This window comes from Sebastes fasciatus, chromosome 6 (assembly GCF_043250625.1).
Source record: "Sebastes fasciatus isolate fSebFas1 chromosome 6, fSebFas1.pri, whole genome shotgun sequence".
NCBI lineage: Eukaryota > Metazoa > Chordata > Actinopteri > Perciformes > Sebastidae > Sebastes > Sebastes fasciatus.
The window spans coordinates 33,670,949-33,694,002 of NC_133800.1; the positions used below are offsets into that span (position 1 = coordinate 33,670,949).

Consider the following 23,054-nt stretch of genomic DNA (forward strand, 5'->3'; position numbering starts at 1 on the left):
TATTATTGTTGTTGTTAATATTTTATTTTATTTTTATATTTCTTATTATTTTTTAATATATTATTTTTTTCTCCCTTGTTTTTAAATTTACAATCTGTTATTTTTTGTACATATTACTTTATTTGTTATGGTTTAGGTTAGGGGTGGGCAATATGAAGATATATATATCACCAAAAAATATCTATCGTATGTATTTTTCTATATCGTTTCTATTGCAATATAGGCTAGGCCTATATTTATTTATTTTTTTCTCTATAACTTCACTTAAAACTGATGTTCATTTTGCGCTTAAGTTCATAAAATGTTAAAATACTCGGTACTTTTCATTTGTAAAATATTTAATTCACACAGAAGTATACAGAATAGGCTTTACCATGTGGTTATTTCATATAAACTATTTATATATTGAATTATCAGAAAACATGCTATATCGGGATATATATTATTATCGGGATATTTATTGTTATCAAGATATAAAATTATCTATATCATGCTAGAAGATTTTGCCCATGTCACCCAGCCTTGTTTTAGGTTGTTTTAATCATGTAGCATGATTTAGAAAAACAAAAAAAATGTGGATGGTGGCTGGTTGCCACATGGTTGCCACCATGTTTCACCAGCAACTGCATCACTTCAGGGTTAATTTACAAATGCAGGCAGGATCTTGTTGTCGCTGATGAAATTTGTCAGCTGTACCAACTTGAGCCTGTTCAGAGATACTGTTGTATTCAAGAAAATAAAATCTGTGAGCTCGTACTGTTAAGCGGCAAAGATCTTAAGTCATCATACCTGAAGTAAGAATCCATTTTACCGTAATAGGTCACTTTAAACAAACCTGTGCGACAGACCGTTCTGTTTATATGTCAGTCAATCTTATTGTCAGTCATACTCCTGGCATTCTGGGATAGATATCCATACACATCCCTAATCAAACACACACCACAGCAGGAAACTACTTTTCATCTGCAGGGCACAATGGCATGACTAGTTAATTCTCTCACCCTGAAACAGTCTGTTTATTATTAGTTCCACATGAAAAGTGAAGGACACTAAAAGAAATGTCCCAGAAGCATCGGTTCAGTGAATCAATATGAGATTTCCTTTTTAATTATTTTTTTGAAATACCTCTGACTTGTGTAAAAGTTACATTTCTATTACATTATTATTATTATTATTCGTCTCTTCTGCGTTTCAGTTTTGCACGTAGATAACTGCTGTTCTTGTAGTTTTCTTTCCTCAGTGTATCGTCTCATAGCGAATCTCTTTCTTCAGTCTGTCTGTCTGAAATGCTGAAACATGATACAGGTGGTGTTTTCTGTCTGTAGTTGCTGGTAAAATTTAATCACAAAGTTATCGTCGTTTCATCTAAATGAAATGAGATGCTCAGATTTTATCGACGTGAGCTTAGAATGTGGATACAGAAAACACAGTATCATGTTCGAGCTTTGCAGAAAGACACATGAAAGAAACCCTGTTAAAGAGATTAATACACTGAGGAATGAAAGCTAGATGAGCAGCAGCTAGCCTGGCTTAACAAAATAAAGCTGCCTTAACAGATAACGGCTTTAATGCACAATTATATTCTCTGAATCTCTGGTATCGTGACATCTCTAATTCAGACCAAAAACAGCCCTGCATTGTTTCAGGTTCCGGTTAGATGAACACGGCCTCAGTGTGGACGTGACTTGAGCTTCTTGTCACCTGTCCTCTTGTCTGATCCCGTCGTCTCTCTTCCTCTTCCTCCCGCCTCTGTGCAGAGAAGACATTAATAGCCAGGAGGAGGACAAAGACAATAGTCGAGCTGAGCTGCAAGGACAGTCACAGACCGTAGAAAAACATGGACAGTGAAAGTGAATTTTTGGATGCAACACCTGCTGTGGCTTCCTTCATGTTTAATTTCATGCTCCGTTAGCAGTGTTTTTCTTTTAGTATTTACTGGTGATGATTACAGGCACTCAGGCCCAGGACTTGTTTGACCCCCACATAGCATAACTTTGATTGTTATCACACAGATTTGCACAGGATTGTTTGACTGTGCGGTATTTACACAGCGGTTAGCATACTTTAACACAAGATTAACAGTGTTTGACAGTTTAATTAACAGGCTTGAGTACATTCACCCAGATTAGGACATAATACTGTGCTGCTCGGCATGTAACACATTTGTGCGTATGAATTAAAGTGCTGACTGGGCCCGTTTCATGTTGCAGAACAAGTTACTGTTGACTGTATCAGTGAAACCAGAGTGAGAAAATAGCATTGGCCACAGGTCACTTTGCTTTTTCTGCCAGCCTCTTTATCAGATATCAAGTTGTAATGGAGGATCTGCTGTTGTTAAACACTTAAAATAGTGAATGAAGTACAGCAGTGAAAGTGATACCTCCATAGATTAGCCTACCGTCTCCTAACAGCCTGGTTTTGCTGCACAAATTGTTGCATAGGGTTGGTACAACCACTCCAGACCCTTATATAAACTTTTGTCATTTAAAAATAATTACCCATACTCATCCCAGCAATCTGTACTGCAGTATAATCCATTAGCTGTAACTATCCTTCTTGTTAATGTTTTCATTTCTGTTTTTTTTCTGCATTTTCTAAGTACAATTTAATCAAAAATATATGCATTATCCGATCTACAAAATAGGAGAAAATGGGTAAAGAGCCAAGCTATCGGTATTGGAGAAAGAAAATTGATTTCCTATTCATTTAGGCTACATAGACGTTATCTTGCACCTTTTGATCTTACAAACTGTGTTTCTAATTTGTAAAAACATCAAATATTAATTTTATTAAATTATAATAGTGATTTGTTCAAAATCAAAACATGGCTGTTTATTATGCTATAAATAATTGTTTATTTTATTTATTTTACATTTTAATTATCACATTATAAGTGATTTGTTCAAAACAATGCTGTTGCAGTTGCTACTCGAATGTTATTTATACAGTATATATGACAAAATAAAGCGATGTTAATTATGTTTTAATTTTTTCTCTTAAAAAACAACAAAAAGAACTGTTGAGAGAACCGTTAAAGTACCGGATCGCAGTATCGGTAAGAGTAGTAGTAGTAGTACCATTAAAATCTTAAGGATACCCATCCCTAGTCCACAACCCAAAGATATTCACTTTAAATGATATGAAACAGAGAAAATCAGCAAATCCTCACATTTGAGAAGCTGAAACCAAAGAATTTTTGGAGGTTTTGGTTGATAAAAGACTTGAACAATTAAAATATTATTAAAATCAGCTAATGGCAAGTGAGAAAAACCAAGCATGCTTACATTACAAGAGTAATTATAAAGTGGGTATACCTTTTTATAAGCATGAGAAAGGAAAGACTAATAGATCATAAAGCTAAATTTGTATCTAGACTTTATTACACAACCACCTAGTTTAGTTTGATGGTAAAGATCAGGACACAAATGTTTTCCTCCATCTTTCTCAGAGACATATGAGTTGCCTGTTTTGTGTATGGTGATCAGAATAGAAACAAGTATTCAAGTCAAGTGGCTGGATAAAATCAACATTTAGCTTATGACTGGTGTTCATTTAGTGCCATGATTATTGAAAAGAAAGCTGAGAGACTTCGAATCCATCTAACTTTCTCTTCAAAACCACTGCAGTCCTCCAAAGTCGCTGTTTTGTGTCGTGTTTTCATTCCTTTTTCAGTCAAGATATGTAAGTTAGACCGCCGGAGAGGACCCTGTACTGTAGCTTTCCACTGTTTCAATCTGCAGGCTTCAACAGTTTCCTCATTAAAACCTGAGTAGAAATCTTCAATTACACGTCTTCTCTCCTTCTGAGCTCCAACACCAACTCGAGTGACCCCCGCTCTGCCTCCACCCCAACCTGCTCCCACTTTCAGCACTTCCTCAGCTAATTACGACGTCCGTCCAGGATCAGAGACCTTTATTTATGAATGAAAAGCTCTCTGCTTTAACCCTGATGCTCCCGCTGGCCGTATTTAGCAACGTTTCAGTGAAAGTATCCATGAAAGGAAAGGAAATGTCCAGGAGCATCAGCGAGCCTCTCAAGTGCAAAAAGGGAACTTAATCTCCCACAACGTGTGTGTGTGAGCTCAGGAAGAGCTTTTAAAAAAAGCCTCTTTTGGGCAGAAAAAACGTCTCTGCTCGCTGCTTTGTTACATGATCAACCATTACTGGTGTTAACTCACCGACAAAAGTGTCTGGCTTAATTTCTAGGGTGTCACTTGACTTACTTATTAATGAGTGTCTGAGGCCTTGTCCACACTAATGCTGCTAAATCTGAAAATACTTCCTGTTCTCTGAGTTTGGGTCTTCCATTCTCACTGATTCAGCATTTTCCAAACCAAGATGCTGATATATGACTTTCATAAATATGGCACATGTTCTACTACTTGGCAGCAGCAAGAAAGATGCAAAATGTCTGTTGTGTCCAGATCTGGCTGCCTGTAATTGTTCATATTGTGCATTCATATACAGAGCTGCAACGTAGTTGTCTATTAAATTAATCGGTTTGAGTAATTTTTGAAGACAAAAAGAAGTCTAGATTCTCTGATTCCAGCTTCTTAAATGTGACTATTTTCTGCTTTCTTTACTCCTCTGACAGTAAACTGAATATCTTTGAGTGGTGGACAAAATAAGACATTTAAGGATGTCATCTTGGGCTTTGGGAAATACTGATTGACATTTTTCTGACATTTTATAGACCAAACAACTAATCGATTAATCAAGAAAATAATCGACAGATTAATCGACAATGAAAATAATCGTTAGTTGCAGCCCTATTCATATATTTTATTTAATTTATTTATTTTTTAACCATTATTTAACCAGGCAAGTCATTAAGAACAAATTCTTATTTACAATGGAGGCCTTGCAAATATATAACTGATCATCAAGTTATTTTTTTATAAACCTAGGGTTCATTATTTTATTTTTTTTTACTTCATTTTATTTAATTAAAGTTGTGGAGTTTTGCACACGTCATTTTTAGATATTAGAAAATGAGAGAAAAATTGACAAATGTTAAATATCAAAGACAGTTTATCAAAAGCACAGTGGTTTATCCATTTCTTAAGAAGTGTTTTGGGTGACTGTCATGTATAATCAGCATTTTCTCCCCATTTTTGTTTTTACTTTTAGTTATCTGATGCATGTGTTTACTTCTAATTATTACTAGATGACCTTCTAGTGAATTCCTTGAAGCAGAAACACTACAACTTCTGGATGTGTGGGACACAAAATTCAATTCTTTCAATTACATTTTTTTATTTTAGGTTAAAAAAGAGGTGACTTTAATTTTAAGATTAGTGAAACTTAAAATGACAAGCAATATTTGTACTTGAAATAAATTACTGATCTGAAATTATTCTACATTAAAGCGTATGCAGAAAATATGCAATGTAACTAAACCAGATGGTGAATTATGGATCATTTTGCAACTACAACAAGAAACCAAAGAGGACCTAACAGATGTGATGAACAGGTTTATATAAAGAGATCTCACTGCTCTCTGTTACATCTGCTCGTTCTATGTTACATTCAAGAAAACACGTCTGCGTGTTGTCAACACAGAATAGAGGCGCGGCGTACCTGAGGCTGCAGAGGCTGTGTCTGTTGACTGGGTTTAAATCCAGATTAAAGATTCATTAAGACCAATAAAGATGTTTGCCTCCCGGGCAGCAGCCTGTTAACCTACCTGTCGACACCAACAGGTGTAGACTTTCAGCTCCGTCACGATCAGCCTCTAATCCTCCAGCTTCAAACTTTCTCCTTTTATGGACATTTTGGGGATTTTGTTGGGTTGAAATATGGAATATTTGGAATTATTATTATAATCAGATTCCCTTAAAATATATAAATATATTCCAGTACAAGTCACTAGATAGAATTGATAGAAATACAAAGGGGGAAAACGAACCGGAGTCCAACTTAACCAAACTAAAAAGACTACGACTTTATGTTTTCCTCTTTCCAGACAGCCTTTGAGAAATGTCTCAACCACAGCCGTTTGGCTTCCTCTCTTTCGTCACCCGCCCCTTTAACTCTACTAGTCAGCTGATTATAAATAAGCCTGTCTGCCCTGTGCATTCAAAGGCTTTACTATTATAATTTCATGGCTCTAATGTTGAATTTTATGCATATTTCATAACTGGAAATATGGATATGGAGCCAGACAGTAAATCTTATATGTGTGTCGTACTTTCAGTCATGATCTAGCAGATATAATATAGGATAATAAAGTCACTGACGGTCTGACGTCTTTTCCTAACATATGGCGAGCGAGCAAGCGAGCTCTGGCGACTGGAGTGTGAAACATTGTCCAGATATACTACGATTGATGCTGCAGCGCGAGGAGGGGACGGTTTTAATCATTTAATCATCTCAGCTAGAATTATTCATTTTTGTGATTTGTACATTGTGATATATATTAGGCTTACAGTCATATACTGTACTAGGCTGTATTTAAGTAGGGCTGCAACTCACCAACTTTCATCGTTGATTAATCTGTTGATTATTTTTCTCGATGAATCGATTAGTTGTTTGGTCTATAAAATGTCAGAAAATGGTGAAAAACGTCGATCAGTGTTTCCCAAAGCCCAAGATGACGTCCTCAAATGTCTTGTTTTGTCCACAACTCAAAGATATTCAGTTTACTGTCATAAATAAGTAAATAAACCAGAAAATATTCACATTTAAGAAGCTGGAATCAGAGAATTTAGACTTTTTGTCTTTAAAACAAATGACCCAGAATGATAAATCGATTATCAAAATAGTTGGCGATTAATTTAATAGTTGACAACTAATCGATTAATTGTTTCAGTTCTATAATAAAGAGTGATATTGATAAACTGTCAGTTACTGTCGGCGTTGATTTTGACCAGTGAAAATAGGTTGGATTTGGAGCCGGTTCATGAAACTTTGTAATAATAGAGCCATAGTGAGCCTTTTTTTTTTTTTAACAAGTGACACGTCACTTAGCCTGTTTGCTGACGCACGCTGCAGGTTAGGATATCTTCTTTGGGAAAAACTGAAACAATCTGATGTTTGCCCGTTCTCATTGCGTCCAGTTAGGACGAGGTGTGATGGTTTTGAAGGTCGTCTGGTGTAAAAGAGGAAATTTGTTACACCCAAAAAACCAACACGCTCCTCAACATTCACTTGCAGCCTAACTTAACTTAACTTGAGTCCCAGCCAAGCTTAGAGGACACATGTAGTCTCCTCTCCCTCCTAAGTGGGAGACTAAACTCTGGCCTAATCAAACATCCGTCGTCCTGTCCTGTACGCCTCCTCTCAGTTTAGACTGGACTCTATTTGACTACCTCAACATTTACTTGTCATTTGCATCTCAGAAGCGCTCTGTGTGCATCTTCTTTTCTTGATAGGATGCTGCTGCTTATATTCTTTTCTCTGTCTGTTATCACCTTGTGTACACAGCTCTGTTGTCTGCCTGTGTTTTCTACATTGACCCATGTATCAATTGAACGCTCACTATCTTAAGTCAGTATTTGAATATCTCGCTGTGTGTCCTGACAGGAGGCCGATGGTGATGACAGGCTGGGCTTGCAATGCGACGCAGAGGGAGATTGTGATGGCGACTCCAAAGCAGACACTCCAGATGTTCCTCTCTCCACAGCAGACACAGACAACACTCCACAATACCTGAACAAAGCTCTGGAGGGCCTGCCGCCCAGGTACACACTACTCAAACACTGATTCTCACAAGAGGTGGAAGCCAACAGATGTTGTTTGTTCCTCTAGAGCAGGGGTCACCAACCTTTTTGAAACCAAGAGCTACTTCTTGGGTACTGATTAATGCGAAGGGCTACCAGTTTGATACACACTTAAATAAATTGCCAGAAATAGCCAATTTGCTCAATTTACCTTTAACTCTATGTTATTATTAATAATTAATGATATTTATCTTTGTGAAAACACTGATCATGTTAATGATTTCTCACAACAAATATATAGAAACAGATAAATATCAATATGCAACACTTTATTTTTATATTTTCTCTAAGTGCACATGTTTTTCAAATTTTTCAAACATTTGAAAATGATCACTTCTACGACAGTCTTGTGAAATCACAATATCCCATTTTAACTAGCTAGCCACTAACATTTTTTAACAAATCATGAATTACTTTGCACCATGTTTGTACAAATAATAACTCATGTAAAATACAAAAATCAACTCTCAAATTTTTAAATAAATCATGTCACACTTTGAACTGGACACCAAATCTGTTATCTGTTTCTTTGTCAGTTAGTGGGAAGCCTGGCATTGCATGCTGTTAACCAGTGTGTTGTACTCTGGTGTGTAACTTGACACTGCAACTCTGAGTGAGTCTTGCAGATGTGCATCAGTGAGGCGTGTTCTGTGTTTGTTCTTGATGAAGTTCATGTCAGAAAAGGCTGATTCACAAAGATAAGTTGAACCAAACAGGCTTGCAACCTTCATAGCTGCTGCGCATACACCACTGTACTTTTCTGTGTCAAGAAGGCACCAAAAGTTTGGTGCAGCCTGATGGGCTTTGAGGTGGAGGTCATTTTGCAGTGTTACAATTTCAATCTCCACCTGTTCAGCATCCAGGCTGAATGTTGCACTTAACTGCTCAGCAATACATGATATGTCCACGTTCATGAAAGGATTAGAAATGAACGAAACACATGGCTCAAGCTGATCCAGGTCACAAAACCTGTTCTCAAACTCTTGCCCAACTCTGTTTATGACCTGAGAGTACTTTTCTGCAACTTTGTCAAAAGCCTCAGATGCAGAAGCATTGTCTTTCAGCACCATCTGCACAGAGGGAAAGTGCAGCACTTTTTTTCTCTGTAAATGCACAGAGAAAAGGTTCATCTTAGCTTTAAATGCATTTAAAGCACTTATCATATCGGCGACAGTTTTACCTTTGCCTTGCAGCTCACAGTTCAAACTGTTCAGTTTCCCAGTAATGTCCGTTAAAAATGCAAGGTCAAGTATCCACTCAGTGTCCTCCAGCAGCACGGTGTCCTCACCTCTGGACTGCATGAACTCTTTGATTTCACCCAAAAGTGACAAAAAACGTTGCAAAATTCGTCCCCTGCTGAGCCATCGGATTTCTGTGTGTAGTAGCAGGTCATCATATTCAGCTGACAGCTCCTCCAAAAGTACCTTGAATGTTCTGTGCTGTTTAGCTCTGGAGCGGATGCTGTTTATGATCTTCACGACGGGAGTCATTACGTGCTCAAAGCAGATCACTTTTGCACATAAGGCCTGCTGGTGTATGATGCAGTGGTACTGCAGAAAGTTTGGGAACTCTGGGTCAGCTTTACAGTGAGCAACGAATCCTGTGTGTCGGCCGATCATAGCAGGAGCCCCATCCGTAGTCACTGATACCAGCTTTTCCAGCGGCACCTTTTTTTCCACCAAAAACTCCTTCACTGCGTTATAAATGTCAACTCCCCTCGTAGTTGTCTTCAGGGGCAGTAGTGTCAGAAGTTCTTCTTTTGTGGAGAAATCATCAAACACCATCCGGATAAAGACCATCAGCTGAGCCGTACTGCTGCTGTCCACCGACTCGTCACACTGGATGCTGAACCACCGGCACCTCGCCAGATCACGGTCCAGCTGGTCGGCCAAGTTCCCAGACATCATCGACACTCTTCTTACCATTGTAGTTGCCCCGAGTTGAACATTGGAGAGACTGGAGAGTACATCGGTTCCATACTTCTCGTCTTCAAGCACAGTTTTAGCAATTATCATCATTGCTTCTTTGACAACCTCCCCGTCTGTAAATGCCTTCTTTTTCTTCATCAAGAATTGCGTAGCTCTAAACGAGGCTTCGGTTGCTTTTTGGGAGTTTTTAACCGGTCTAGTGAAAAAAGACTGCTGTTTGCACAAAGCTGCCTTTAACTCGCGGGCTTTTTCTGCTCGCAGTGCGCTGCCCGGTGGGTAGTTAGCATGGTAGCTTGTGTGACATGTAGTGAAATGTCTCTCCACATTGTGCCGCTTTGCTATCGCCACAGTTGCCCCGCAAATGAGACACACGCAGGATCCTTTCACAGTGGTAAAAAAAAACTCTACCTCCCATTCGTCGTGAAAATGATATGTTTTCTTTCTTTTTTCTGCCATTTTTTGGGGTAACTCTTCTCCTCATTTTCGTTGCGTCTGCTAGCTTGTTTGTATGAGCGCAACAAACGCTACGTTTTGGTCATGCGCACAATACTGACCTTTGAACTATACTAGGTCAGAGTTCATTTATATTAAACACAAAAAACATTTTAAATTTTAAGTGTTTTTATATATATATATGTTGTCATTTGTAAGTTACATGCAAGTCTGATTTAAACAACAATAGCAAAAAAATAAAATAAATAAAATTTAAAAAAAATAGAGGCAGCTCACTGGTAAGTGCTGCTATTTGAGCTATTTTTAGAACAGGCCAGCGCGCGACTCATCTAGTCCTTACGGGCGACCTGTTGCCCGCGGGCACCGCGTTGGTGACCCCTGCTCTAGAGCATCACTGCTTAGAAATTTCACAGGAATCACTCTGATGCTGCCACTCTGATGTGTCATAGGCTCAAACTACAATGATCTATTAACATTGGCACCTAGCCTTACTAGTGTAAAGCCCCATTTCCACCGCAGGAACGTTCCCCCTGGATTATGAACTTTTTGAGGAAGTCATTGTGTTTCAACCACAGGGGCCAGGGTCTAAATTAAAGGGAAACTTTTATTTTTCAATCTGGACCTTATTTTCCAATGTGTTTGTGTCTCAGTGACTAACAGGGAAAACCCTTTTTGAAATTGGTACAGTATTGAGGGAGAACGCTGCAGCCGCCAGCTGCTAAACAAGCTGTAATTTAATCATTTGGGGCAACCTGGCACCGTCATGGTACGACCACTAAAAGTCCTTGTTTTTGCCACTAACTGGTTCAGATTGTTATTATAAGTGTCTGACAACATTATGGAAAGGACCCTAGAGAGAAATAAGACGTTTTTCTTACTTCTCGCTTGATCCGTCTGTTTGTTAGTTTCGCTGGGAGAAATCTCGTGAAATGTTACGTTGCATCCACATTGTGGAAATCATCTAAATATTAAGCAAAGACATTGAAATCTTTTTAATAACACTAAGCTATGCTTTCTGACACAATAACAAACAGAAAGTGTAAGGTGAAGAACATTTTTTTTCTTTCTCTGTAGGGTCCTTTCCATGATGTTGCCAGACATTTATAATAACGATCCGAGCCTCTCAGTGGCAAAAACAAGCACTTTTAGTGAACGTGAACTGACCAGGTTGCCCCAAATGATTATATTACAGCTTGTTTCGCGGTTGTCGTCTGCAGCGCTCTCGTTCAATAATGGACCAATTTCAAGAATTGTTGTCCCCATTCGTCACTTAGACACAAAAACATGGGAGAATAGAGTTCAGGTTGAAAAATACCGAAGTTATCCTTTAAGTTCCGGGGACATTTTCCAGGGCCTTTTTACCCCCCAAAAAGGCACTAGTTGGGGGGTTAGTACTTTCTGAAAGTACAGGAACTTTCGGGGTGGGGTTTGCAGGGATGACGTCACCGATTGGTACAACACACACAGCGCCGCTGCTTCAATGGCTTCAACTCGTGTATTGATTGAATCATAAACAATGAAGTACTGTAGTATTGATTTAGGACCATTTCAGGACGAGGGAACTTTTGGTGGAAACCTGGCTTAAGTTTATATATTCTCATGAGAGTCCAATTTAGCTCTACAGGCTTTGTCCAAGATGGTAGCAGCAAGCCAGAAAAACGAATTAGATTAGTTTATTAGCCACACGACCAATGCCGGCGGTGGAATGTTTTTCAGTAAAGTTATTCTCTGCAGCACAAATACATAAATAGACCACAGCAGACAGTCATGGTAATGTATGTCAAGGAAGGAGTTCATCCTGATGGCAAATGAGGAAAAAAAGCTATTTGTGAAGCGTTTGGTCTTAGTGGACAGTGACCTGTAGTGCCTCTCTGAGGGAGGAAGCTGGATGAATTAACTGAAACTCATCATGTTCAGGAAATTAAACAGGGAGCCCCAAATACGAGTACATTTTTATATTCTGACATCATATTTGCATGCATATGTGCTCTACTCCTTATAGATGGTGCTATTTATTCACAGCCAGCCACGACAGAAAGTAGAACAAGTGTAAAATCTTAGATTACATGTAGGTCAACATGCAAACTTCCAACATCCACAGGGCAGGTTAATGTGCAGGTCAGACAACTTACTGGTTTTATATACCTTGAACCAAAGAAGCCTGAGCCATTATATATTGCTGTAACAAGCGTTTTTCCCTCCATCTTTCACGAAACGACCCTGACAGAGTGATTGATCATCTTTCCCCTGTGCATGTAGGTTAATTGGACCAAAAATAGATCCTGCAGAGATGTCTGAACATGCTCGTGTTAATGCAGGGAAGGAAATGCTGTTGAATTTGCAGCTAACCAAAGGACTCACATAGTGGGTGAAAGAGTTCAGAAAAGTTCTGTCCACACACGGGTAGAATTTCTCAACATCTGACCAGTGACTACTGTTGATTTTGTTTTAATTCCCTCTGTGAATTTGATCCAAAATTACAGGATTATACATTTATATTGAACTGACACTCTTGATTAGTAAGTACGGCATGTTAGGATTTGACCCTATAATGATCATGTAGTATAAACAAACACAACAGTAATAAGTCATGGTGGTAAAAATAGCTTGTAGGTTTTAAGATAAATCACCCAGTGAGGCCTGCCAAAGGGAAAAAATCCAGTTGACACACCTACAACAAGTCATTGAATCATCAGACATTGAAATATTCAAGTATTAATTCTGCACCTGAATGTCAAGCTGACAACCTGTTCTGTCAAGTATTGCGGGTGAACTCGGGTTGTCATGAAAACATGTACTGCTTTGTTGTTAATGAAGCAGCATGCAAACTGTTTTCACTGTAACTAGGAAATATATATATATATATTGGTGTGGCATTGATGGCTGGTAGTAGCTTTAGCTTTGGAAACCCTCACTCAGCCGTTAGCAAAAAGCAATGAAATTACCAAAGTAAGCTAATCAATAAGGTTATGAATAATGTGAATGCTAGCACTAGCTGAGTCAAGGTTAGCTATGCTACATTTGGAAATAATGGGTGTATACTCCCACGTTCTGCGGGGTCAAATTACTGTTTTTGTGAATGAAGTCTGGTGGTTTTGAAGAGAGCAATATGACGGCTTCAGTTCTGATAGTGAGGTAAAGCAGCTGTGGACGGGAGCGGCAGAAAAACGTACTTTAGTCACCTAAAAAAAAACCAATATCTGTTTAAGTGTACGCTACATTTTGAATATTTTCACCACTTTACCGCCGCCACCAGACTCCATTCACAAAAAACAGTAATTTTACCTGGCAGTTGCCGTTGATTGGTTAGATTGTTTCAGATTGTGTTATTATGCGACTTTGGGATCCGAACTATTGTGGCGTCTACAGCGGTACATTGCTTTGCTTCTGTGCCAATACTCCTGCATATGTAGCAGCGTCATCATGCAGAAACCCACGTCGGGTCACATGGGAAAAAGTTTTTAGAAGGGCTTGGGAAAAGAGCATTTTGATGCTAAAACATACGTGCTTTGACCAAAATTTTAATGCAAACGTAAAAAAAAGTAATGTAAACACCACTGGGAAGCTACAGAATGATATAAAAACCTCAACAAAAACGAATTAATGGACCCGCCGTTTTTAAAGAAAACTTGCAGCGGTACTATTCTTTCAGCTTTTTTGACTTACATCTTGAAAAATAGAGGAAATACACTTTTTCTCTCTTGATAAACAAAATACTTGACCCATGCCATCTTATTTTGATATGTGCCTATAGAGAATAATCTTAATTTATGGAGTTATATGGCGAAGTTAGAAGGTGAAAGACTGTTGTTTGAGTGCCAGAGTCTTAAAGTAAACACAGCAAAGTAAAGTCTGGAAAATGCATTGAAGGCTGGAGGTAAAACTTTACACAAACAATCATTAAATTAACAATTCTTGCACAGTTTACATTCTTGTAGTGTGGGGAAACGTGTCTTGCCAGCAGTTCAGGAGCGTCAGCAGCACCTTGAACACAAATGAACGAGGTCCTGTTTGGTACACAGATAAGAAGTGGAGGGTGTGACCAATGAGTGACGGCCAGGTCACTGGGCTTAAAGGCTCACAAGGAGGGAAGCACTAATCTTGAATGCCGTCGGAGCCGGTGTGCTGCAGAGAAGATGAACAGACTGCAGAGAGAAAGAGGGAGACGGAGGGGGATGGGAGAAAGGAGGGAAAAAGGGAAGGAAATACATTAGAAGAAGAGAGAGATAAAGAGAAACAGATGGGGAAGATGTAGTAGAGATAAGGAGGGATGGCAGCAGATGAATGGAGCGAGCAGAACGACACCGCAGAGAGGGATGAATGGATGGACTTGAAGGTGAAAGAGAGGAGGAAGGGAGGTAGTTGAGGGAGAAAGTGAGTGATGGTGTGATGAGCAGAGAGAGAATGCTGAGTGGAGGCAGCAGCAGCAGCAGCTTTTTTCATGATGCAGCTGTTTTTCTTCTCCATTCATACAGCAGGCACCGGGCTCTCTGTCCTGCTTGGCTCCTGTGCAGCTTTTAGCTGTTTCCTCTCTTTTGTTTTGCTCTCAGGCAGCAGGCGGTGCAGCAGTTTGCCTCTCAGCAACACGCACCGCATAACTCCAGATGAGTGAGGCCTCATTCCACACTTTTAGCCATGCTAGCTAGTGTCACGGCACAGGTAGTACTAGTAAGGTGATTTGTTGTTAGGTTTAGAGCCTTATGGCTACTAACAGGTCCTCTTCTTGTGTCGTCAAATGTGCACTGAGCCAGGTGTTGGTTTCATTTTAGTTAAAAAAAGACGGAAACTAAACCAAAATACTTCAGTGATGAGGTGTATCATTCATCGTCCATCACAGTCAAAAGTTGTTCCTTGCTATCATCTGTAGGGCTGCAACTTGACTTGTATATAGACGTTTTTATTTTATTCTTATGTTATTCTTGGTCATTGGTGCTTATATATATATATATATATATATATATATATATATATATATATATATATATGTTTATAAAATATTATATATACACTTATTTTTTCCACTACTTGTGTACATACCTGTCTATTCCTCATCTTTATTATTCCATCTTTGTTGTCCTTGTCCCTAGCTGTTTTTTCTATTTCTATGTAAGTTTGTTTAGAGAGTTACATAAAAGCCTGAGTCAAATTTCTTGTATGTATTTACTTGGCGATTAAAAACAGATTTTTCTTCTTCTAATTTAGGATTATTTAAATTGTTGATTATTCTGTCAATTATTTTCTTGATTATTTGATTAGTTGTTTGGTTTATAAAATGTCAGAAAATAGTGATAAATGTCGATCAGTGTTTCCCAAAGCCCAACATGACGTCCTCAAATGTCTTGTTTTGTCCACAACTCAAATATATTCAGTTTACTGTCACAGAGGAGTAAAGAAACCAGAAAATATTCACATTTAAGAAGCTGGAATCAGAATTGTTATTTTATTTTTTAAAAGGAATTACTCAAACCAATTAATCGCTTATCAAAATAGTTGGCGCTCAATTTAATAGTTGACAAATAATCGATTAATCGTTGCAGCTCTATTGGCAACCAGTCAAAATGGCACATGTCATGGACTGACGTTTCCTCTTGTGCCACCAACAGGTCAAAGTTTTCTTTGAAATGGAAATTAAATTAAATCCTGGATGTCTTAGGGATCATGATTATGTTATTTGATCCCATAGACACTCAACAATTGAGCCAAGATAGCCAATATTGCTGTTTGACATACCTTCAGACTACACCAAATACATAAAAAAAGATCTGTCACAAGGAATTTATTAGTTTCTGACTCAGGGAAAACAGTAAAATCCCCCAAAACTACTGTATCTCTGAACTATCTCTGTAACCAAATCACACACATTTAGGCTATTCTATGTGATCTCCTTTTAACTAATGTAATACTTTTCACCTCCATTCACTGATCCTCCCCTGAAACAGTTAGGAGCCCCCCATAGGGAGGCACTTTACCCACTCACACTTTAAAAACCTCTGATCTAGTTTGACATTTGTGGTTCAGAGCGAAAAGTCTCAACAACTCTTGGATGGATCTGCATGTAATTTGGTGCACACATTCACCTCAGAATTATAACAACCTGAAGGGTTCCCTGTGGCGTTTTCTTGTAAACAAACACAAGTAATGTTTACGTTCAGTGTTGCTCATTAAAACACACATCCTGGAGGGCTAACAAATGTGATGGATGCGTTTCCTTCCTCATAAGACATTTGAAAATAAAAGCTAGCATTTAGCTCAAAGTACCTCTGTGCCTCACAGAGCTGCTAGCATCGCTGTAGAGTCTGTTACATACTTATGATTGTAGCTAATATCGGTCATTTTACACTGTTATAAACTAGTGACTATGATCATATATTGTCCTCTCTCCTGACAGCCATCGACAAATGTCTCAACCACAGCTGTTAGTCTTCCTCTCGTTCATCTCCCGCCCCTTTAACTCCACTAGTCAGCTGATATAAATAACATTCCAGCCATGTAAACTGAAAGGCTCTACTATTACATTTCACGGCTCTAAAGTTCAATTTTATGCATGTTTATTTATAACTGGAAATGTGGACGTGGAGCCAGACAGTGAATCATATATCTGTGTCATACGTTTCACTCTCTATATCTCTCTTTGAATGAAAACTCAAATGAAGCGTAAATGAATTGATTAAATATTCATGTAATGTTGAGGAGGCAGTAATTCAACGTTTTCCATTCTCCACAGATGGAAGAACTACTGGATACGAGGGGTTCTGTCTTTAGCCATGATTTCAGGCTTCTTCCTCATCATCTATATGGGACCTGTCACTCTTATATTAGTGGTAAGTGACGATGATTGATACTGTATGAGTCCTCAATGTGTCTATCCTACTGACGGTTCTTTCTGATGGCTTAAAAGAAAGATCTTTTTATTTGAATAAGTCAGATTTAAGTACTGACTCTGCTGAGGCTTTCTTGTCATGTTTCTGCTCTGTTCCCGTCATCTGACGTAGGTCATGACTATCCAGATCAAGTGTTTCCAAGAAATCATCACCATCGGCTACAGAGTTTACCGTTCCTATGAGCTGCCTTGGTTCAGGACACTAAGCTGGTAAGGAGAACTGATGTCACAGTGAACAGCAGACATACTGTAGATGTGTTATGAACACATATATTCATTCTGAGCCGTTTTTATGGTGCAATAATATGTAAGGCTATTTAAAAAGCCAGAAACAGGCAGAATTTCTCTTTTTAAAGGTAGCACGTCGTCATTTCTTCTGGCAGCCACACTCCATTTAGCTCTCCTGGTCCTCCAGTAAAACGCTGACTCAGGCCGGCTTCGTCTGCTCTGAATATGCAGCATCCACCTCCCACCACCACCACTGTGTTCCTATTTCTGTTCCTGTGGGTTTTTTTGTGAACACGCCACCGTTTGCGTACACACCCACCGACTGTATGAGACAGCAGCGCTCAGTGCAGCCAGGAGCAAAGATCACTGCCATGCTGTAAGCAAAATGAAGGCTAATTGAGACTTGCCCCCTTTCACCTTTCCTCTTAACAAATACACACACACAGGAGGTCAATGTACAGCGGGTAAGAAACACTGGTAGACATTCAGTGACCCACACAACACAAGAATACTGAGCACACATTTCAGATTGAAGTGCACAAAAACAGAAACTCCTGCATACACACAGAACTCCTTGCCAAGAAGCACTCAAACATACTGAGGAACAAAAAGAGAAACTTAATTCCTTCTGTTTTTGTTGCCTCAGGTACTTCCTGATTTGCGTCAACTACTTCTTCTATGGTGAAACTGTTGCGGATTACTTCGGGGCTCTGGTGCAGAGGGAGGAGCCTCTGCAGTTCCTGGCTCGCTATCACCGCTTCATCTCCTTCGCTTTGTACCTCGCAGGTGGGTCTCGCCTTCATGGTAATAAAAAGAACTGCTGTATCTCGATTATAAAAACACACACATGCACTCTTTGGCCCCGTTGCTGCTTCCACTCACGCTTTCTTTAGAGGTGGATTAGATGTCACCAGACGCAGTGTGTGGGTATACTAGAGTTACAAATCACATTACTGGGGAGAAAATAGAACAAAAAGAGAAACAAAGAACTCAGGGAGACTTGCGGTATAATCTCATGAGTTAACAAAGTGATTCACAATGATGTGAACTCATGGCTTTACTGATAGGACACTTTATTGCTCTGTTAAACTGCAGCAGGATGTCCCATAAAACCACAAAGCTGCGGCTTTTATCAAGATACTCCGTATACTAATGATTTACATATATTAAGTATAAAAAAAAAGTGGTAGTTAATAAGAAAATTTCTCAGAATAACGCCAAAATAATTTTCTTTAATCGGTACCAGTGTTTTGCTGCTGAAAAAGTTCAACAACTACTGACTTTTTCTTTTGACGACAATTAGGAGTCATTGTAGTTTGACCACTACGTTTTTCAACTGTTAAATGCTCAGTACATGTTTTGGTCATAACCAAATAAAAGGGTTTCTCATCAAAATGTTTGCTTATCTGACGTTAATCAGATTATTTTAACTCTCAAATATCAATATCGGTATCGGCCATAAATATCCAGTATTGGTTGAGCTCTAGTTTATAATAGAAAGTGCAAAATATGTTGAACACACACTCGTACACTTTCTACCACTACTCCTTATGGTGAACATCAGGTTTGCTTTTACTTTTTGTCAGTTATGTTGTCATTGCATAGTAATGCACTGCAGACTTTTCTAATCAGTTTCAGCTGCATTAATACAGAATGATAACTTTGACAAAAAAGAGACAAGATACAATAATGTTCACTGTGATTGATTACCAAACTCAAACAAGTTTATGAAAGTTGATTTTCTTACTGTGAGTTATGGATGAGGTGCAGACAACATTACAACAAATATTGCAAAATCCTAATTTGTGCAAGTAAGTACCTTTTTCCAAATAAGAAGAAGCACAGACAAAAACACAGATGCAGAAATCTCTGATGTGAAATAACCAAAAATGGCTTTGGAGAAAATGAGCCCATTTCTCATCATAAAAAGCTTATTCACTACTTTAAGTGTTGCAAAATGATCAATAGTAACACCAGTAAGCCGCTTTCTGGTTCTAATAGCTGCTGCTGTGACAGTAGGTTTCCCTCTGGGATGGCTGAATAGAGGAGGTTAGTTTTAGAGTCTGAATCGGGTGAACTCATTTCTTCCTCAGTGTTGCTGACTTTCAGTCTATCCAGCAGTCAGGCCGTCAGCTGCAGTTTTAACCCCCGAGGACATTCGGAAGGAGACGGCATCTCCTCGATCTGTTGGCTGTAACGGCTCCCCTGAGGGCCTTCCCAAGATTTTGTAGACAAACCTGACACGGCAGTTTTCAGCCAAATTCACATGTTTGAAATAAAAAAATCGACATCGTCAAACTCTAAAATGCCCCCAGATGTTCCCCACGGCTTCAAATGCAACCCAACACTTTATTATATACATCTAACTCACTGTTCAATACCTGTTTAGTATCTATTAGGTGTTTTTATCTTGTTCTGGTTATTGGAAGTTACCAACCGTCATTTCGTTGTCCGCCTACAATGACAATAATAAAATGTCTTGAATTCTTGTGTGAGAGAAAATAGTGAATTGTTCAGTCACAGGCATGCTACACTACACACACACCTCCCCATACAGTAAACAATGTTTAAATGTCATTATTTTTTTAATCTACCGTATACTTTTTTTCAACTTGGAGTAAAAAACTGACAGCATGTTGTCTACTCTTTCACAGGTTTCTGCATGTTTGTGCTGAGTTTAGTGAAGAAACATTACCGCCTGCAGTTTTATATGGTGTGTATCAGCCAAGTAACCCTCTCCTCCTCTTCCTCCTCCTCCTCTTCCTCTTCCTCCTCCTCCTCTGCTCCATCCTTCCACTGCTTCTTACTTCCTGTAACATCCTTTTGAGAAGATGTTTTTAAAACTCATCTTGTGCTCTGATGTTGCCATTGTAGAAGTCCTTTTGGACATCACTCACTTTACAGCTGTTTTGAGACACATATACACAGATTAGCTGTTCACATTACTAAGAGAGATAAGATAAAATAATCCTTTTATTAGTCCCACAGCGGGGATATTTGAGAGATTACAGCAGCAAAGGGGGACAGTGCAAACAACAAGAGGCATCAGTAAAAAATAAAACACGATCTAATAAATAATCACGTAAACAATAAAGATATAGTAAACAGTAAAAAACAAGACAGCATATTGCACAGTGACTATGTAGAATTTTATCCTGTTTAATTATGTTATTTATTCTCAGGGACAATGCACATTGATGTAACAGTAAATGTGCCAGTGTTAGCAAAAAGGATAATATTCAACTGCTGTCCCTTGGCCTAGAGGTAAAATTGGCCATTAAAACAACAAAATATAACCCACAACATATACAATTAGAACAGGAGTAAGCAAAAACATGCTGTTAACAGCTTAGAGGAGTAAGGCCCCGATCACACTGAGACGCGTCGCTAGAAACGTGTCGCCCGCAAAACCATTGTTTTCCTATGGAATGGCGCGCCTGTCGTTGCTCCTCTCTTGGACTGCACGTTGCGTTTTTTTAGATGCGCATAAAAGCTTTTCTGCGCAAGGTGCAGAGTCGCTCCGCTCGTTAATGTCACACCTGGTCCAGGCAGTCAATCAAATCAGGCAAAAGGCGGACTCTACGACTGAGAGTGGAGGGTGAATTCATATCTCATGTCGTGACAGTGTCATGTTGGCTACTGTCTTTGAGAGAGACCACATTTTCCGTTAATCGCATTTGATCGCCTGGTAATGCACACAGCCACGCTCCACAAGCACATCAGTTGTTTTGCCCGACGCCCTTTTACCGGGGGGCGTTTTTGAAGCGGCTGCACCTGTAGCGACGCGTCTCTGTGATCAGCCCCTAAGGCAGCATCATGGAAAGTGTGACATTTAGAAAGCAGGCAGTTAATACAAAACTATGTTGAGCATACAATCAGCACAAACGGTTAAAACGTGACACCACAAAATCACGTTACAGAAGACAATAGCACAAGCAGACAATCGACGAAAGCATTTCAAACATGACAACATGAGAATAACATTACAGAAGACAGGTAAAACCAGAAGGGACACGATCTGACAAACGGTCAAAAAGCAAAGCAAACGAGAGCAGAAAGGGCGAGCATATGATGGCAGGTCTGGTTGCACATAATCTCAAAACTTGGCTAAAAAGCAGAGGAATTGTAAGAGTCGCTATAACGTATATTTAATGGAAGGACGGTCCAAAACTGGGACTGTCTGTCTGAAAGATGTTTTCCTCTTTGGGACAGCTCCTCTTACTCTTGATCTTGTTAATCTAAAACGCAGGACTTCTGCAATGGCTTCAGCTTTATTTCATTTCACATGCCTGTTTTTGCTTTTTTTTCTGCCATTTGTGGGCACTTTTCTGCACCACATTTCATTTAATCCCAAAATAACTATTAGTTATTAATTAGTATTTATTATTGTTGTTTATTTATTAGTATTTTGCATGCATTGACTCATTGAATTTAAATTTTTTAAGTTACTTTGCAGACAGATTTATGCAAAGTGCTTTGAAGTGTCATGAGTGCAGACACTTTTTAGACTTTTGGAAATGGATTCCTTTGTCAGGATAACTTCGATATTTTTCAACCTGTACCCTATTTTCCCATGTTTGTGTTTAAGTGACTAAGGGGACAACAATTTCTGAAATCGGTCCAGTGTTGAGGGAGAACGCTGTAACCGAAACGAGCTGCGAGGGCAACTGAGCAGCATCAGTGCAATGTTACGTCCACTAAAAGTGCTTGTTTTTGCCACAGACAGGCTCAGATTGTTATTAGATGTGTCTGACAACATTATGGAAAGGACCCTACAGAGGAACAAAACCTTTTTCTTGTTTGTTTTTGTGTCCAAGTCCCACTCAAGGAGAAGTCTCGTTGTGAAATCTGAGTATCCGTGTACTCTGGCTCAAATAAATACAGGCGGCCATCGAATTAAAAGACCTCGTCCACATTGTGGAAATCATCTAAATATTCAGCCATGACAATGAATCTTTTAGATACCACTAAGCTACGCTTTCTGTACTCCAACACAACAAACACTCACGTTTCCTCCGTGGATGTATTCCACTATTCCACCATTATCTTCCAGCAACACGTCACCTTGCCAGATTACAACGAGACTTCTCCTTGAGCGAGACTCTTTCCATAATGTCAGATGCTTCTAATTACAATCGGAGTCTGTCATGGCAAAAACAAGCACTTTTAGTGGACGTAAATGACGGTAACAGCTTGCTCCAATAGCACCATGTTGCAGCCTGTGAGCAGCTGCTGTCTACAGCGTTCTCCCTCAATACTGGACCAGTTTCAGAAGTTGTTGTCCCTATTAGTCACTTAGACACAAAAAGGTTGAAAAATACTGAAATTACCTTTTAACTAGATTATCATAAACCCAACAGTTCAAAAGGGCGCTAAGTCTGGTTATTATGTAGTAAAAGAATGTCCTTTCTCAGCTTGAATACTCAGTCCTGTTTGGTTTTATTATGCTGCTGTGTTATTGTTTCTTTAACCCTCTGAGACCCACAATAGACCAAATTGTATCTTTTTTTATGGGGGTACAGGAGGTCTTTAGGGGGAGATAGCAGGACAACAGTAGATGTCACATAGAAGTGGTGTACATCATCTGAAAGCTGAGAAGTTTTTGGGGTTAATACCATTTGTTACACAGATTTGGTGCTAAATTTAACCATTTTTTACCACTCAATAATTGATAAAAAATACCACATTAAGACACCAAGACCTTGAGGAACATCATAGAAAAAGCAGTGCTGTTATTCGGTATCAAAAACTTTTGACATTTGGAGATTTCTGCAAGAACTGCATTTTTTCAGCAATTGGATGGCAAGGTTTTCCTCTCCAAAATTTAGCCTGACTTTGGAGCGTT

General features: G+C 39.0%; 1 protein-coding gene across 2 annotated transcripts in view; it reads left to right on the forward strand.

Annotated features, from left to right (window-relative positions):
* The window catches only part of cds1 (CDP-diacylglycerol synthase (phosphatidate cytidylyltransferase) 1), a 40,873-nt gene that overhangs the window by 9,024 nt on the left and 8,795 nt on the right, over positions 1–23,054 (forward strand). For both annotated transcript variants that reach the window (XR_012594353.1, XM_074639435.1), the window contains exons 2-6: positions 7,524–7,681; positions 16,826–16,922; positions 17,094–17,191; positions 17,856–17,995; positions 19,864–19,922. Coding sequence is in view for 1 of the 2 variants with exons in the window: in XM_074639435.1 (XP_074495536.1) it covers positions 7,524–7,681; positions 16,826–16,922; positions 17,094–17,191; positions 17,856–17,995; positions 19,864–19,922 (552 nt within the window). In the remaining variant the exon portion in view is untranslated. The remainder of the gene's footprint in view (positions 1–7,523; positions 7,682–16,825; positions 16,923–17,093; positions 17,192–17,855; positions 17,996–19,863; positions 19,923–23,054) is intronic.